This window comes from Argopecten irradians, chromosome 11 (assembly GCF_041381155.1).
Source record: "Argopecten irradians isolate NY chromosome 11, Ai_NY, whole genome shotgun sequence".
Classification (NCBI taxonomy): Eukaryota; Metazoa; Mollusca; class Bivalvia; order Pectinida; family Pectinidae; genus Argopecten; species Argopecten irradians.
Genome location: NC_091144.1, coordinates 39,003,377 through 39,023,733, shown reverse-complemented (window position 1 = coordinate 39,023,733; position 20,357 = coordinate 39,003,377). Strand labels below are relative to the sequence as shown.

The 20,357-nt window shown below is 36.1% G+C and overlaps 1 protein-coding gene across 1 annotated transcript; it reads left to right on the top strand.

Annotated features, from left to right (window-relative positions):
* The first annotated feature begins 8,509 nt into the window (after positions 1–8,509).
* LOC138335521 (uncharacterized) lies at positions 8,510–17,726 on the top strand. The gene is made up of 5 exons (XM_069284653.1): positions 8,510–8,813; positions 13,340–13,534; positions 13,897–13,967; positions 15,808–15,959; positions 16,450–17,726. Exons 1-5 carry the CDS (start codon positions 8,548–8,550, stop codon positions 17,395–17,397), a joined length of 1,632 nt encoding a protein of 543 aa, XP_069140754.1. The 5' UTR covers positions 8,510–8,547; the 3' UTR covers positions 17,398–17,726.
* Positions 17,727–20,357: the final 2,631 nt, after the last annotated feature.

The following is a 20,357-nucleotide window of genomic DNA, read 5'->3' as shown; positions in this document are numbered from 1 at the left end:
GAAATCAATTGATGTATCGTATATGTTTACCCTATATTACTTGAATCTTAAATTAAAGCCATGGCAATCAAATGACACACAAACTTGGTCGGATTCAGGAAACATGTTTTCAGATTAAACATGGTTAAAAGATTTTATTTTCACAATCAATGTATAATGATGAAAATTGCTTTATATTCATTTTATTTTTCATTGCAAAGACAATTATGCTTTTTAACGAATTGTTTGTTTGTTGTTTTTTAATATAGCATAGATATAGGTTTGCCCTTTGAATAAAATCTTCATACACTTTTGCAATATAGTGCTTTAAAACCTTAACTTTTACATGATGATCTGATCACAAATAAATATTTCCATCTTTTTCGTACATTTGTGAAAACAATGGGTCCCATTTATAGATGTAAAAATGGGTCAAAGTCCAGGATTCGATTTGTAAAATTTAAATAAATATTTCCATCTTGTAATCAACTATTTAATTACAAAATGCAAATGAAGATTTAAAACTTAATAATAAAACTTTATTTACTCCAAACTGTAAATACAATATAAATAATAATGATTACGAAAACATAATGACAAAATACGCAAAATTGAAATTATGAGAAAAATCACCATTTTACTATGTTGTAATTATTTTTTAATATTAATTTATGTGCAGATGATGTGATTATGAAGAAGATCCCATCTTCTATTTCAAATAACCCCCCCCCCCCCCCGTCCCTAACCCCCCACTCCGTACATATTGGTAAGTACTGATGATATGTAATTACAATTAACAAGTGTTAGTTGGCTTTTGACCTCTCCCCTCTGACCCCTGATGATCAGACCAACACTTAAGAGACTGACCCGACCACAAAGCCGAGCTACAGGTTGGGCCGCTCTTTGATTTCGCTAGGTTGTCAATTGCCGCTGAGATGTTGCGCCATAAATCACAATTTAGTCTCTCTGACTACCCCCTCCCACCTTACGTCGGGGGAACATCTCAAAATTGAAATTGGTATAACCCCTCATTTTCATATAAAAACTTTTTTCAGTGACAATATTTTTAATATTTTTTTTTATAATATTAAATCAGGCACATAAGCTAAATTTAAAAAAATCATTGTCCCTGATAAATCTGACTTATAATCGCTATAAAAATTTGTAAACTTTATTAAAATTTATATTATTTAACCAACAGTCTGTATAAGTTACGTAATATCCCCTACGTGACCTCCGCTCCTAACCCTCCCTCCATCCTCCTCCCCTGTTCTCCGCTCCCAACCCTCCCTCCATCCTCCTCCCCTATTCTCCGCTCCCAACCCTCCCTTCCATCCTCCTCCCCTATTCTCAGCTCCCAACCCTCCCTCCATCCTCCTCCCCTATTCTCTGCTCCCGAACCCTCCCTCCATCCTCCTCCCCTATTCTCTGCTCCCAACCCTCCCTCCATCCTCCTCCCCTATTCTTCCCTCCCACCCTCCCTCCCTCCTCCCCCTATTTTCTCCGCTCCCAACCCTCCTCCATTCCTCCTCCTCCCCTATTCTCCGCTCCCAAACCCTCCATCCTCCTCCCCTATCTCGCTCCAACCCTCCTCCATCCTCCCCCTATTTTCTGCTCCCAACCCTCCCTCCATCCATCCTCCCCTATTCTCTGCTCCCAACCCTCCCTCCATCCTCCTCCCGTATTCTCTGCTCCCAACCCTCCCTCCATCCTCCTCCCCTATTCTCTGCTCCCAACCCTCCCTCCATCCTCCTCCCCTATTCTCTGCTCCCAACCCTCCCTCCATCCTCCTCCCCTATTCTCTGCTCCCAACCCTCCCTCCATCCTCCTCCCCTATTCTCCGCTCCAACCCTCCCTCCATCCCCTCCCCTATTCTCAGCTCCCAACCCTCCCTCCATCCTCCTCCCCTATTCTCCGCTCCCAACCCTCCTTCCATCCTCCTCCCCTATTCTCCGCTCCCAACCCTCCCTCCATCCTCCTCCCCTATTTTCTGCTCCCAACCCTCCCTCCATCCTCCTCCCCAGTTCTCCGCTCCCAACCCTCCCTCCATCCTCCTCCCGTATTCTCCGCTCCCAACCCTCTTTCCATCCTCCTCCCCTATTCTCCGCTCCCAACCCTCCCTCCATCCTCCTCCCCTATTCTCCGCTCCCAACCCTCCCTCCATCCTCCTCCCCTATTCTCCGCTCCCAACCCTCCCTCCATCCTCCTCCCCTATTCTCCGCTCCCAACCCTCCCTCCATCCTCCTCCCCTATACTCACCTCCATCAAATCCCCTTCCCTCAGCCCTTGATTCTAAATCCATCCAATCCCCTCTCCCATCTTTTCCTTCCCCACCCCTTCCCCTCCACTCTCCACTGCCCCATATCACGCCCCGTAACTGAGATCGACAGACCGTGATAAAATATCGTCACACATAAAACCATCGTTTCAACAACAATCAAACGTTTAATGTTGTTTATTTGTATTCGAGTAAGACCTGAACCTTTGGATACGGAAGAGGGGAGAAACCGAGTTGGGGGTGAGGAGGGGAAGGGAGGGGGTTAGTTACAAAATATGTCAATATCTCAGATTTCGCTTCTGATTAGAAGAATAAATACCGGATCAGTCATAAAATACATATACATGTAATTGTGTGTGTATTAATATGATCAAAAATATCTCTTTATAGTACAGTAAGATATTTATCCGTAAACAAAAATAAAACAAACCTTTTCCTCCAAAAATTAAGTTTTTACCGATGTAGTCTTTGTAGATGGACCAAACCAGATTTGAGTTTTGCTCAGAACCAAATTTATCAAGAAACAATATGACGTAGATGAAATCCTTGTGTAACAGGAATTAAAATTATCGAAATATGGATATCGTTCAAAAAATTATTTGAACCCTAATCAGAAATACGTATACTCTTAATATGAATTTGGTCTTAATACAAACTCATGACAGATACAATTGAAATATGTTTGGACAAACGAAAAATTGAGTATAAATACGCTGATTAATTCGTAAAAGTTATCAAAATATGTATATCATTATATTATTTTAATTCCATCTGAAATACAATATAAATATGTAGTTAAAGTTGATAATTAATTACGCATTTCACGGATTTTGTAATTTTAAATACAGAGAAAACAAATGTTTGGGGAGAACGGAAATGGAGTATAAATACGTCAAATAATTTACAGATATTCAAAAAGTATCTATATCTCCATCTAAATCTCTGATATTTCTTTATCATTTCCACTGTTTTTTGAAATTTAAGAAACAGTAATATGCCTACATGTTTTAGGTTAAAGTTGGCTTAATTTAACAACTTATCAAAAATAAAGGATCAAATTACAAGATTACCGTTTCTTAGATGTATTTCACTGTACAATTTTAATTAATGTGTTCCATTAATTTAGGTTTCAATTTGAAAAGTCATCATAAACTGTTTATAAACTTCCCCTTGATAAAAGGGGGAAACCATTTCCAGTGTTTTGAGAACTTTTACTCAAATACTTGCGGGTGTTTGGATAGACGGACAAATTCACTCATACTCCAGGTATAGACCTGTATAAACATCCTCAAATTACATCGCCCGTCGCGTGAGCACGCGCCACAAACCCTTTGTTTTTGGGATGGGACAGGCGTTACGTTTAATTAACTTATGTAAACAATTACTCAATTCCTTCCGTTAACGAAACATCACGTGATCAGCGACCCGCCAAAGTGTCTGATAGTTGAAGCAAAAATTTATAATTCTCTAATATTATTCAAACGTTGCAAATTACTGTAAAAACTTACATCAAACTAAAAATATATAGTTCTTCTTTTTTATTAGAAACATACATGTTTCTGGCTTAATCTATTGAACAAATTTAATATCGATATAATTCAGAAAAAATATGTTATTATTGTTTATAATCATTTCAATGGCATCTAGTACAATGTCTATTCTGAAGAAGAAAATGAAATATTACTGAATATTTTTTTCAGCCTTTCCTGATTGGGAAGCATGATTTATGCATAGACGTAAATCATTCAACTGCATAATAAGGGGAAATGTTTGTTACTTACATTTACACATATAATTTAAAAATTAGCCTTTAACTATTAAGCCAAATCGCTTAAAGCAGAGACATAGATATTTAATTACCTAAAATCTGTGCTGAAAGTTATAAAGGCCGTATATAACTTATACAATTATGTTCAAAGGATACAGTACAGCGTATACATACGAGAGGTCAGATTCAGAAACAAATACAATGTATTTATGTTAATCCGAGAATTGCTTTGCTTAAGAAAAAATAATATAAAATCTGTAGTATAGACGGATGTATAAGAAAAAACCATTTTATTTATAATGTAAATGATAATAGATCAAAGGAAAAAAAAAAAGCAGTTTCCACACCAAGACTATTGAATTAATACTCCGGGAAAACATCCGGGATTTCCAGAGTATTATTACGAGTTGTTAATTAATAGCCTAATTAATAGTCTTAAGTAAGCACCTGTACGAACATAGGTGTAATTATTACACTTGTAAAGATTTACAACAGGTGCACCCTGTCGACTAGACTCATCGGCGGGAATTACATCAATATCATAATTCATGTTGATTTAGGAATTTACACTGCTGGTTATCGGCCTGTGGGAGGGGGTTAATGACTGATTTCCCGAGGGGTGGGGATATATATAGTCATGAAAACATTGCATAACATTTAATAGCCCTACAAGGGCACTGAAACAGATTGGGATCAATATTTTATTATCGGATTATTATTTTTTTATTATTTTGATGAGAAAATATGAACTGTATTTATTTCATGTTACCCTGTTTGAGTACATTTCTAGAGACCAACATATGAAATCAGAAACACATGTACAATGCTCAGTTTCAGAACAGTATTATCCTACAGAAGATCTCATTTGTAGAAGAAAGGAAAAAAACAACACACACAAAAAACCAAGATTATCCAACATTTCTCAAGACATGAATAAACCACATTTAAAAATATTTAAATCTCTCGATTTCTCCGGGATTTTCATCAGAAGTTTTTGTCTGAAAAATAATATATTTATTGGATTATATATTATATGATCAGCATGAAATAATACAAAGTCTATTATATTATGTAATATAGGAGGTGTCTTATTAAATCATATTCAAATTTATTAACTTAATTGTAATATTTTCATTCAAAATAACGGAATAATACTGCAAATATACATTCGGATAACATCAAATAGGCCTAATATTTCGGTGTACAGGAAGCGTAAATGCAGAAATCACGCCAAAAATTGCAGTTTTAAAGACAGGCGTACTTCATTATAAGCCCGACACCTGTGTACCATGGTGAAAATATACATAGGCTTCATTTCAAATCGATAAGGAAAAAGAGCCTGTGAAATGAACATTGTTTCAACATCATACGGTTATATGTGATCAAAGGGAAGTAGTAGCTGTATTTTGTCTGAGAACATTTAAACTAAACTTTAGCAACAATGTACAATGGTGATTTTCAATTCTGAAATACATGTCAAGATTTTATCTTAAAATTTTGTATTTCTTCTAAATATTTATCTGATATTTGACAAGTTTTAAAGGCCCACTACCTTATCATAATTATGTCTTATCAAAGATTGTCTGTTGCAATTAGTTTTTGGGGCCGATATGGCCAAATGTTTTGTAGATTTCCACACCATCCACATCTGGGTTGCTAGTTCTAACTAGTCTAACTGATACTGAACACTGGTCAGTGGGGTTTCTTCAAGTGTTCCGGCTTTGTAGGCGGGACGGCCGCTTTCTAAATTAAACCTAACAGAGTTACTTCCCTTCGTTTCACTTCGTTAGTACTGGCCCACTACCTTTCCGAAACGGCTTTTCATTTTTAAAATGGGAATGTAAAACGAGATCGATAATTTTGTAGAGTCGCAAAAGTTATTGACTTACTGTTAATACTACATATATCATCACCTTCTGAACAGTTTAATCAAAATAAATAAAATGTTAATTTTCATAACGCGGGTCGTCTTATGTTTCCCGCCGTCGTCCTAAATACGGCGCGGTAGTTGAATATCACTATGCCAGACGGTAAAACTCCATTGTTTTCATATATTACGCGGTAAATCTTACATATGTTTGGTGTTGAAACCTCTTCTTAGGCCATCGGTATATATTCTCTGATGTAATTAATGTTTTTAAGAAATCTTTATATTTTGCTCCGGAAAGGTAGTGGGCCTTTAAAGATGCTCCACCGCCGACAGAGCATAAATGATATTCATCATTTGAACAATAATTGGTGTTTAATCGTGTATATATGTCTAATTAACACAAAAAATAATATAAAATAATATATTTCGCCATTGGTACATGCGCAATTAGTACTTCATTCCATATAGAATATAGTGACACGGATTTTTTCGGGATGCAATTAATCAAACTTTTCAATGGTGGTAATGACGCAAAGTAAGTAACTTTTGTAACTGAAGAAAAATACTTAATCGTCTGCTCCTGTTTTTGATAGTAAAAAAATACCATTTGTCACCGGTTGAGCGTCTTTAAGGAGGAACATTGGTATGAATCCTAAGTAAAAAAAAACTTGGTGATTCAGCGCTTGATTAAACAAATAATTATCGTTTTACAGATTATTTTCCTCACGAGCCGCTTTTTTGTAATACACTTGAGCTTTGACGGTTAGTGTCTGGAATTGAACGATAGATTACAACCAAATATGAACAATATATTCACATAAAACCTTCATTCGGGAAACATTCGCCAAGAAAGAACATTCCATATGGACGATGTGACATGGGTCATTTGATATTAAAAAAAGGCGTTTGTATACACCACTTGGCCGGTCAATCGGTCAGATACTATTATGAAATTAAAGAGTACCTATCAATATCATAACAAATCGTGTTGACTCAACGTATTCTGAATCAGGCAAACAAATATGAGGGTCCGACAGGGTGGAATCCTGTCTGCTTCGTTTTTCATCTCGCAATAAATAGCGAAACTTAAAAGTCTCATTAATTCTAGATAAGTGTCCGTATTTGTGGATGATTTTAAATGTCTAATTGATCAAACAAGTATTAGCTTCCCAAAAAGCTAAGAAGGCTACCATACAGCATTATTTATTAGGAAGCAATGATAGGAAAGCTTGACGAATTGTTCTGTTCACAGTTAGCTGCCATAGTTCTTATGACAATTCATTTTTGAAGAATGATAATTTAAATGCTTTCGCATTCAATGTAAAAAAATAATCAACTTCATTATATTGCTAACAGGGCCACTAGGCTACCTTTCTGAAACAAAAAATAAAAGTTTCTTTAAAACAATTATAACATAATATGTCCAAAGATGAGGTTACAACACCAAACAAGTTGAAGTTTTGCCGTCTGGCGCAGAAATAGTCAACTAACGCGTTGTAATTATGACGACGTCGGGAACCATAATATGACCTGCGTTATGAAAATGAACGTTTTGTTTATTTTAATAAAGTTGTTCAGAAGGTGCAGTGGGCCTTTTCCTAATGCTTAGCAACAAGTTTTCCGTTTTATATACACTGTACTGATATACATGTTCTTGGACAAGTTGGTGTAATACATGTACGCATAGAAACAAGCATAGCATTTCGGTTAAAACTGTACTTTATTTAAGCGCATACAGTTGCACAAATTGAAATATTCCCTAAGTAAAGCCTAACGTTGTTTCAACATATCCCATGTACGGACAGTTTTTACAAGTAGGTCATGATCATCTAGCCAACAGCATTAGTTAGGCTATATATAGATGTTCCACGCGCTCCCGACAATGTAAACAAAACTCGGCAAATCACCGAACTGATACAATCGCGAGTAATTTAAGGACATTTTATTTAAATCCGATGTACCGATGTACCAGTTATAGACTGGTAACTATATCCGGTGTACCAATGATAGACCGTGTTTGCTATATCCGGTGTACCTGTATCTAAATGTACCAATAATAGACTGTGTTAGCTATATTTAATGTACCAATGATGCTAGACCGTGTTAGCTATATCCGGTGTAACGTTGATAAATCGTGTGATCTGAACACTTTGTACCAATGACAGATACTTTAGGCTTTATCTGGTGCATCGATGATGGACAGTGTTAGCTATATACTCACTGTACCCTTTGGAAGCTATAATAGCTATATCCGGTGTACCAATAATTGTCCTATGTAGCGATGATAGATTGTGATAGCTATATCCGATATACAGTAGTATTCATAGATCGTAGAACTTTTACCGAAGTTGAATGTTTGAGCATCAATGCATTTCATTCTTGGTAATTATGTAGTATATGTGGATTGATTTCGTCATATTTTTGCTAAATAGTATTGACAAAATGTGAAACTCCTGCATTATATCCGATATACAAATAATAGAAGTAGCTATATCCGTTGTACCAACGATAACGCTATCATGCATGTCATATACATCTTATCAAATATTTAGTATATATTTAAATATAGATAAAAGATATATTTAAATATAGATAAAAGATCACTATTATCTTAGCCAGTTTGATAACTCTGTACCCGATTTTGACCTGAAGATGGCGGACAATATCTTCTATATCTTCGCCGCAGTGCTCTTTTGCGCCGTTTTCCAAACATGCAATGCGCAGGCGGTGAATGCATGTCCGAGCTACGCCTGCAACCCACGTGGGTCTTTCTCCTACACGTTGACGTACCCAAACTCGTCACAGAGTGCGTACATCGCCTGGAAAAGTAACTTTTCGATTGGTCCCCTGCCCAATACTCTTGGCTGTGTTGGAAATCCAAACAACATTGTCTGTCAATCAAACGGACTTAAGGATGTGTACGTATACGTTACGGAAATCATTTAATTTTGTTTTTATCATTTCTATTATTTTATTTTCGTCTAATCTGGTAAAATGTTACCTTCACTGGTGGAAATCCGAATGTATGAGCGGCATGAAGAACGATCCGGTCTTCGCCATCGTTGTTTTATCCTAATTGCTTGAAGTAGCGTTTGATCCCAAGAGTATCCGAACGTTTTCAGACTCGCAAATTTGTCATTTGCAAGAAAAAAGAAAGACTTAAAGACTTTTGACAGTTTTAAGACATTTTGTATTCTGAAGCTGAATTTGGTATTTCGAATGTTTGTCGAGTATCATACTTTTTTCCAAACTAAAAAGAAACTAAAATAGCAACAATGGTATAGTGGTAACGAATTATCAAAAAAAAAAAAAAAAAACAGTATGCAAATTAAGTCAAGTATATTTGAAAATTACAGTATATCATTTATGTCCTGGATTTGGTATGTATATCACAAATATACGTCCTTGATTAGATACGTATTTGTGTATAGTGCGTTCCTGGATACGATAACGACTCGGTAGTTCTCAGGATTAATATTTATATTATCTATATCTGATATTATCAGAGTTACCCCAATTCGTTTTACTCCGTCAGTAGATATCAGAGTTACTTCCCTTCGTTTCATTCTGTCATTAATGACGTAATGAAACGAAGGGAAGTAACTCTTATATCTGCTGACAGAGTGAAACGAAGCTTCCAATCTTTAATTCACCCAACACTTACATAATAAATTGCTGAGAATGACGCTAACAAAGTTTCTGATGTACTGCCTTGGTTAATTGAAATAAAAGGATATCATGGTATCTGCACATGACATGAGATTTTCACTAATCTTTCATCGCTAGATCCTAAAAGGTATAAAACGATCCATCGACATTATGTTTTTACAAATATATATTTTAATTTTTCATATCCCTGTGATTCACAAAATAAACATATAGCTAAATGGGTACATCAAATCAAGGACGTATATGAAACTCACTTATAAATCCATGATCAAATACATCTATATACTCCCATACAACTAGAACGAATAAACAGGTACGTACCCGGCCTACTATACCTTTCATCCGGGTACGAAATGGTGCTTATGTTTCCTAATGGAGCACTGTCTCATCAAATCACTCGGGCATATTTTTCTATACTTATTTGTGGTTTCAAAATTATAAATGCATTTATAAATCATTTTTGTCCAAAACAAATATATCGACCACTCTTAATATTTACGTTCACAAGACGTAATGTACGTAACTTGTATGCCTGCAGTATCGTTTTCCTTCGAAAAGACCTTTCTATTTATATGTGAAAAAATAATGTATCACTTTGAATTTGATTTTGCATACGGTTCAGTTTTATTTGCTAGTATGTAAGCAATACAAAACAAGTAAGATACAATGCATACAAACGTTTTGGTAATGTTTTGCATTACTTTGTTCCATTAGCAGTAATAGCAGATATATATTTAAATCTCTGAGTAATAGGCATCACAAGCTATAACGACGACACAATTATTTGTCAGCAAAAAAATGATAGGTGGTTATACAGGACATTTTATTTATATCCGATGTAGCGATATACCAGTTATAGACTGGTTAACTATATCCGGTGTACCAATGATAGATCGTGTTTGCTATATCCGGTGTAACTGTATCTAAATGTACCAATAATAGACTGTGTATCCAATGTACAAATGATGCTAGACGTTGTTAAACCACTTTTCAACAAGGACAGACTATTTAAGCTATATCTGGTGCATCGATGATGGACAGTGTTAGCTATATACTCAATGTAACCTTTGTAAGCCATTATAGCTATATCTGGTGTACCGATGATTATCCTATGTATCGATGATAGATTGTGATAGCTATATCCGATATACAGTAGTATTCATAGATCGTAGAACTTTTACCGAAGCTGGGGAATGTTTGAGCATCAATGCATTTCATTCTTGGTAATTATGTAGTATATGTGGATTGATTTCGTCATATTTTTGCTACATATTATTGACAAAATGTCAAACTCCTGCGTTATATCCGATATACAAATAATAGAAGTAGCTATATCCGTTGTACCCATGCATGTCATATACATCTTATCAAAGATATAGTATAAATGAACCCGAGAAATATAGAATATTTAAATATAGATAAAAAATCACTATTATCTTAGCCAGTTTGATAACTCTGTACCCGATTTTGACCTGAAGATGGCGACAACATCTTCTATATCATCGCCGCAGTGCTCTTTTGCGCCGTTTTCCAAACATGCAATGCGCAGGCGGTGAATGCATGTCCGAGCTACGCCTGCAACCCACGTGGTTCTTTCTCCTACACGTTGACGTACCCAAACTCGTCACAGAGTGCGTACATCGCCTGGAAAAGTAACTTTTTTATCGGTCCTCTACCAAATACTCTTGGCTGTGTTGGAAATCCGAATAACATTGTCTGTCAATCAAACGGACCCAAAGATGTGTACGTATACTTACAGAAAATCGGTTAGATTACTATTAAGTTATTTTCAGCTAGTGGTAAAAGAATTTTTACCAAAATTGTTACCATCATTGGTGCATATCCGACTGCACAAGTCGGCTTGAAAAGCGGTCCGGTCTTGCCATCTTGGTTATAAAGGACATGTGCTTATCTTTGTTGATCGTAATAGTAGCTTTTGATCTTAAAAGTACATGTGCGTTTTTTTCTAACCAAGTTTTGTTTAATAAGTTGTTTGAAAAAACGATCTTATGTTTTGTAACAGTTAGTCATTTTGTATTCTGAAGCGGACATTGTCTATTATAAAGATGTATATTCTATCATGATTGTGAGGACGGGACAACAAATGCCGTGCGACACTTGAAAAACATTGTCCATAGATCGATGTTTTTTCTCTGGGTTATCTGACTTTGTTTAAATACGAGACAAAGACGTGCACTGTGGTTGTCAAACATCAACCATTAAACATTTTTTTACATGCATTTTTTCTACAATCCAAAACGAGAAAAAATCCAGCAAAAATATACATATTCTCAAAACAAAAGCAGGAAATAAATTGAGTCATGTACACATGTATATTTGATCAACTTAACACAGGTCATCTACGCAGCCTACATAACAAACATACCTCTTTGATTTATATAAATGTATAACAAATATATAATACGTCCTGGATTTGATATATAACAAATATGCATCCTGGATTAGATATGTGCCTGTGTACAGTGCGTCAATGTCCGATAACGACTCGGCGATTGATTCCTTTCGTTTCAATCCGTCAGTAGACATCTCAGAGTTACTTCCCTTCGTTTCATTCCTTCAGTATCGACGAAGGGAAGTAACTCTCATATATCAGACTGTCGGAGTGAAACGAAGGAAGGTACCTCTACTGTGTCAGACTGACAGGAACTCCTATGACATTCTTGAAAGAATTAAAGTATTTTCTCGTTTACCGATTAGTCAGACTGACGGAGTGAAAGAAAGGGAAGTATGATAGATCAGAAAAAGGGTTTACATATACTGGTTTTACAAAACTAAAGTATACTCTCCGGATAATCAACCACGTGTGAATTATAGTTATAAAATGTCAGAGTAAATGTATAAATGTTTTCAAACACATTGGGTACATCTTGTAATCTGTGTAATGTATAAGGAAGTGACATACACAGTGCACGTTAATGATAAATTAAACAATACTTTATATCAATTATGAATATATATCAAAATTAATGTGGCATGCACGAATAATTGCCTCGATCAATTCTTATCAAATTACTAACAAGTTCAGAAAGCTGAATAAGACAATTCGTCGCAACACTTACTATCATATGTAGCTCTGTTCTGCACTATGGGCGAAATGACTACATGAACAAAAATGATTATGCAAGCTTGCAATTTTTCGTCCTTTGAAGTTTACGTTCTTATCTAGACAGATCTCCAATGGGAGGTTGTCAGATAATCTATAAAACTAAGTGAGTAATCTGTTTCAGACTGTGGTTTGTCAATGAAATATTTTTTTGTGACAAAGGAGACGCTCGTTCTCCTGAAACCCCACGCCTTCTTATATTCTAGTCATATTGATTTTGAAATTCGTGTCAAGTGCTGCTTGGTGTCTTCGGCGGCATGCTTCAGTGTTGTAGCACTATAAAGGGCAATAGTTCCACTATACAAGAGGACACAACATGAATATACCGCAGTCTCCCAAAACACGCACCTCGCACAACATACACGCAACACATCGCATACATGGGAGGCCGTCCTTACATGACCATAGCTGTTAATAGGACGTTAATAAATCAAACAAACAAACAAACAAACAAAAGTGTCAAGTGCATGTGGTTCTAGTGGCTATGACTTTAACAGCTCTTTTCTTGATTTTCTCTTAATATTGTATCAACTCATAGAACAGGGACCTTGCACGAATTTCCAACTATCGATACTATAAGTACTGGATATTCGTGTCAGGTCCCTGTGAATCATATTTCATATCTGATTATTTTTTTCTGATATGTTGCAGTGGCTACATTAGTCTGGACGTCGGAACCGGGTCCCTTGTATGGGCCAGTAGTCTCCTTCGCTTCCCGGTCCTTCCGATCATGGACATCTTCGGTGACGTCATCGGTACCGACGGACATTATCTTGTCATGATTGAGGACAGCGGGAAAATGTTGGCGCCAATCAAAATTGCCGACGTTCTCTTTCCTATGTATAGGTAATAGCCAATCAAATCCATTCATTTTTTTAAGTAGAATTTTGAAGCATTTAAGATTGAATATTTTTTTAGAAAATTCGAAATTAGGGGCACATTTGTCTTAAGTAAATCAAAAGCGTTTGGCTCTAAAAAACAATATTACATATATATATATAGAGAGAGAGAAAAATGTCTAGAGCCAAACGCATGTGAGTAAATTAAGCCATCTAAAACTAGAAGTTGGATCGAAGTATTGAAAAGGCTTTTAAATTTAAATGTATTTTGTGAGTTAATGTTTGGTTATATCGAACAAATGTCAACGTCATTAATCAACTTTTTAAGGAATTCGAGTTTAGGAGAACACTCTCTTTTAATTTTGCCAGCCTCCTCATCTCGGCTAACAACTTGGTACTATTAGTGTCGAAGAGTGGTGCTGTTATCGTGTATGAAGCAGGTAAGTTACATCACTTGAGGTGCCAAATCCCTGTGTTACATCATAACCATCCTCGATACTCCAGGGGTTCCGATCACTTACGATCTCTACACCCCTGGACTATCTCATGCAACAGAACAGAACAGGTAATAATAGTCCTTTGATGCACATCAAAAGAACCGTATAACGGTACACTGTGGTAGGCTGTGTGGCTTTGAAAACAGGGGTCTGACAATAAGTTACAGTTTATATAATTATGGTAATTATGGACCCACCAGAGTGTCCTAAGACCATTTCAGACGTTTTAGAGGTCTAGATCAAAAATCGGTCTATGTATGTAGAGGATGATTTTTCCCGCTATATACCTTTCTCAACACGGGCATGGGACCAGCTACGGCAGGGTAAGTTAAAATTAATTACTCCCTCCCATCCCTTCCCTTCAGGCCCAAAGATCGATGATCTCTCCCTCGCCCCGTTTCACGTACATCCATATAACAATACTCTCCCACCTCCGGCGCCCCCCTCCCTTCACTCACCATGTAACACGTACTATAAACATTCCAGTGCTGACCTGTGGCTTGTAACTTAATTTACGGGAAATCCCAATTCAACAGAAGGGAGGGAGGATGATACGCCTTTGCCTCTGACCGGAAGTACCGTTTACCGGGTATAAGATGGCACCCTGGATAACACTGCCGGTAGAGTATCAAGTGTAAACAGAGAGATAGCACTTGCCGCGCAATTTACACCATCCCCTCCGCCGGATATCGACTATCCCAACACCCCCGGGCCATTTAGCGTTCTAAAGAACTGTATCCTAAGAAAATAAGGTCTTAACTAGTATAAACAAATACTTTTGTTTGATCTGTGCGCCATCAGAGAATTCGATACGTTTATAGTCGCGTGGGAAATAAGGAAAAACCCATTCTTATAATTATTGTCATAAATATATATACAGTATATAATAATAATTGTAAAATACGCTGAAGTTAAAGACACACTACCGTTCCGAAAATAAGAAGTTTCTTAAAAATAAAAATAACATAAGAATGAAATCAACGGCACAAGATGTTACAACTCGTAACAATCGATTTGTTTCGCTGTTTTGCCGTCTGGCGCAATGATAGTAAATTTACACGCGGGAAACATAAGACGACCCGCATTATAAAAATCAATACAGATCAAGGATTTATATATCATAGATTACGCATGGAATGGTGCATTTGTTTGGTGTTGCAACTATCGATATACATGATTTTTTCTGATGTTATTATCGTTTTAATTTCTGTTTCGGAAAGGTCCTTAAATAAGAGAATCTTTTCAGACTTTTTTAGTTTATATTCGGCGCGAAATTCATTAGATTTTTTCTGTTTTATAAAATCATTTTTTCAAATAGGTTGTCAATTCAAATCTATCAGGGTTACTTCCCTTACTGAAACAAGGGGAAGTAACTCTGGTAGATAAAACTGACGGAGGGAAATGAAGGAGAGTAACATTGAACACGTCACCAGTGTTATCTTTAGAATGTTAAATTATTTCCGAGGATTGCCGCAAATTTCTCCGAGACGTTGGAATTGGATTATTTTTGTCTTCAGACATATCTAATGATAAGCAAGTTTCAAATTAGGGAAGATGATCAATCTAGTATTAATATAATGTTCACAATAAATAATAGGGTCTGTTGGTCGTTTAACTGCAAGTATTTACGTCCTTGCTTCCCTGTCACCGATCAGTTTTTATCAGAAAGAAAATACACAAGATAGTAAAGAATTTCAATTTCTAAACATATAGTGTATTGTAACCTATGCCAGGCTCATGATGCTTTTTGTTTGTATATGTTTTTCGTTTCATTTTGTTTAAGAGGGTATCCCTGAAGCCTCGATCTGGTTGACAGGAACAGTAGAACAGACGAATGGGACTTTCCTCCCGGTAGCTCCACCAATCTTACATGAAAACAGGTGCTATATCCTGACAGAGTTCAAACCGGACAGCGACAGTCCAGGCGCTAATGACGTAAGCAAATACGTAAAACCCGCCTTAGTAACCACACTATAACCACATGCTAATGAGACCACGGTCTTCTTTTTGAGGTCTGAAATTGTAAACTAATAATAACTTTTGTATACTCTATGGAAATATTTCTCTCTGATCCTCGTGGTCTTTTACACAAAGTATCATATGGAAGAGCAAGGACGTAATCCTTGGGAACTTTCCTTCGTTTCACTCCGTCAGTACTCGTTTCACTCCGTCAGTACTGATGGAGTGAAACAAAGGGAAGTAACTGTGATACATCAGTAGTATATATGAAAAACAGTAGTATATATGAAAAACACATTTATAGTGTATATACATTATGCTTATTTCAGCTTTGTATCATAAACATCAGTGTATTTTATCTCTTCATCTAACCATGTTCTCATGTATTTCTCTTACAAATAAAAAAAAACAAACAAACCAAAGAAAATAAAAATAAAACAGAAATTTATTTGTTTGTTTTTAACAGCCCAAAGTCCTAGGTTTGCAGCGACTGTACGCAATAGACATGTTCCAGCGAATGGTCGACCGTCTTCATATCACGTGGTACTTTAACTTTGAACGTGAAACCGGAAGTCAAAAACTGTTTCGGGATAGAACCGAAAATAGTGATTACGTGGTGGAAATGGACATGGATTCTAGTATGGATTCGGCAGGGGACGACTCGGACGTGCAACCATCTTTGATGTTTAATGTTGAAACAAACACTGTGATGGTCAACCTCCCACCCCCGGAGAATTCAAACGCGGGCCCGACACTCTGGGGAATAAAAGACGGTGGAGATGATCCTACTCAACTCTTTAGAGTCACGGCAGGGTTGAAACAAATGGCCATGTTTGACACAAGCACTTCCGTTAGTACTTTACCGGAAGTAACGAAACATAGACCAGACGGAACTGCTTCCGGTGCGTTTGGTCCTTTTCCCCACAGAAGTCGAACGTCCAATCAAGATGGAACACATGTTTGGGCAGTCCAGACAAATGAAGACACCATTGTCCAGATTTCGGCTTCAACTGGAGAGGTTGTAAATACAATCAATGTTCCCTCAATTCTTAAAGCTCAGAAAGCTCAAATCACATCAAATCTCATGGTAGCGAGATCATCGAATTCAGTTGAAGACGTTTTAATTTTCGGAGTTGAAGTTACTGCTTCTCAAAATATGGAAGAAATGCAAGGGTTTATTCTTCTTTGTAAAGAGCACGGACTTCCGGTTGACGACCTTACCTTTGTGGTCGGGGTTTCTGGTTCTAACGGTCAGTTAAAATGGATGGTACCTTTGCCGGACGGTTTGAAGGCTATGGGACAGATCGCCGGAATCCCATTGACTGGACCAGAAAATGAAGATCTTAAAGACATTCTTGTCGTTTTTGCTGGCGATGACGAATCTTCCAAAATTATTGCAATAAGCAGTCGATAACTCATCTACCCCTGAATTTGTAATGGACTGTTCCACCTTTTGAATCATCCTCGAGGATGCATCCAAATTTTCTTCAGGGGTGCGTGGTGTTATAACGCAATGCAACAAGTAAATCGTAATATATCCGAATGGACTTTATCGCGGTCGCATTTTATGTAGCATATGTTTATAAGATGCATGCCAATATACTTATGATAGCTATAAATACTATTTATACAGCATACATACTTAGCATTTAGACATTACTCTAACAGTGGTGTCACTCGGACAAGATGGTGGACTTAAATATATCTCAAAAAGGAATTGAATAAATGAAACACATCAAATATTTTTATCCTCTTACTATGCGTTGAAATAGAGTCGAGGCGAGTTGGAAAATATTGACAATGTCTGGACTTATTCCAATCAGATTGATACTTGATTGGTACACAATATACATACACAGGGGTTTGACACGATCCATAAAATACCATGAAAAATAATGAAAATATAAGTCATAATGATAATATATCTATTTAGTCGTTTTTAATCTGTTACATTTTAGAGTATACAAATGCCTATTATGGGTAGCTGAATTTTGGATGCAGTAAGGTATTATTTGCGTTACATATATCATAAATATGGTGATCTTTTCAAAGGAAAATGTATTTCTTACTTTGGTTTTATGGAAAATGATACACACTCATCTATATTTGGAAACTTTTAAAACGCACAGAAAATTTTGCCCGGGTGATTCACTTCAGCAGTGTCCTATTAGTACACACGGGGATAATTTCGTACACGAAACGTATAGTATTAAGGTGGTTCATTCTGAGTTACGTCCCTTTGTTTTACTGCCAGTACTGACGAAGAGAAAGAATGGAAGTAACTATGGTAGATCCGAATGAGCATTCCGAAGCATCCGATCAGGAATTCAGAAAATATTTATATCTAAATGTTAAATAATTTCCTTCGAGCGGGAAAGCTGAGTTAAAGTAGTTATCCACTAAAATATCTAATCGAGTGAAACGAAGGGAGTTTAAGTTATATGTGCCGTAACTGAGCGATAATTTTTACATGCTATGTTTTCAACATTAATTCATTAAAAACCATAAGGTTTGATGAATAAAGCTGTAAAAACCATTCAAATGGCTTCAGATGACTTATAAACATTAGTTATAACACAGAAATTTTGTACTGAAAAATTATTGTTTTTATGCCTTAAATATGTTTAAATGAAAACATACCTGCAGAAGTCACTTTATAATTACTAAAAACATAGTAAAAATGTGTACTGAAATTGTAGACCATAATTTGGCTTCATGGTCTCACCGTATGTACTCATTTCACTTCACTATTGATGTAAATAAATGATTTTTGGCAGTACTGCCAAAAACCATTTTCAGCTCTTATTTGTACATGTAAAATTAAAACCTATGCATTGAAAGCACTGTAATTTTCAAAAAGTTGTTAATTTTTGGTGATGAATAACATATTAAAAGCTCATCTTGATTCGTGAGTATGAAAAATACGGCACATATAACTTTAATTCTGATAGATCAGAATGGGGTGAATTTTAACATTTTCGATGTTTTCATATGAAGCTATCCCTTGAGAATAAGCTGCGCATTTCATCATTCTGCATCTAAAACAGAAAACTACACGATCGTACACGTCTGGCGCGGTCGTCTTGGATTTTGACATTTAAATTTTGTTCCCAATATTTCTAAAAGAATACTTCCTTCTGTCCATATATGGTGTGTCTATTTTTAAACAAATCCGATAACAAAACGGACAAATTAAAGCCGGGCGGTAACGTTGCCTTGTATCACACCACTCAGAGAGTTCTAATCTGTAATGATAATATCTCTTTACTTTGTATTACCCGCAATTATAAAACATTGCCTAGTAAAAGTCTAATTTTGTTCACATGAAGGATCTGTATATGATTTGGGCCCTTTTAGCCCCCAAAATCTGTCAAATTTTCAAAAGTGTTATTTAGTATTAAAAATGTTGGATTTGACATATTTCGTACATCCCTAATTTGATTGTAAAGATAGGTCTCTAATTTTATAGCTTCAGATGCCATGCTAACCAATCGAAATATCAATAAATTATGAAAATGCGACAAATTTGACAATTTTGGCCAGTTTTGCAAAGTTTTTGTTTAAGAAACATAGAGCGCATCCTTGAACAAACTTTATATTTCCCCAAAAGACGTAATTGGAAGTGCATACATATTCTTCCAAGGAATATACGTACTCGACCTACTATTCCTTTCTAAAGACGACACCATTTGCTGTATTTTGAGCTACAATATTGCAGCTAACATATTCTCAGTAAATATTAAGTTTGTTAATGATGCGCTCTACACTTTCAAAGACAGAGCCTTAGCAAAAAAATGGTCAAAAATTGTCAAATTTCCACATTTTCATAATTTATGCATATTTTGGATGGTTACCACGGCAACTACAACTGCAAAATTATAAACATTGTCCTTGAATAAGAGATATACTAAATATTTAAAATACAACAAATTAATCACTAAATAACCGTTTTGAAAATTTCTCGGAATTGGGTGCCAAAAAGGACCCAAACCATATACACGTATAGTCCTTCTACATTAATTTCGTATCTCTGTCTCTAGGTTGTGTAAAAACGGACAATTTAAAAGAAACGTTTTTCAAAGACTGCCTTACTCGATATATAGATGTTATTATTTACAACCGAAAATGTTTTAAACTGATTAATGAAAATAAAGGTCAATATTAATTTGCATATTTTAATTACTGATAATAAATGACATAATAATTTGGCATAGTAACATCTAATAATCTAATTTATTCCCGGTGGCATTTTGCCCACCATTTCACATTGAGTGCCATTTTTTGTAGTTTTAAAATATAAGCACAGAATGCAGTCCTTTACAGTAGATGGTACAAGTACCAAATATTTGAGCATCCTCAATACTGTCGTATATC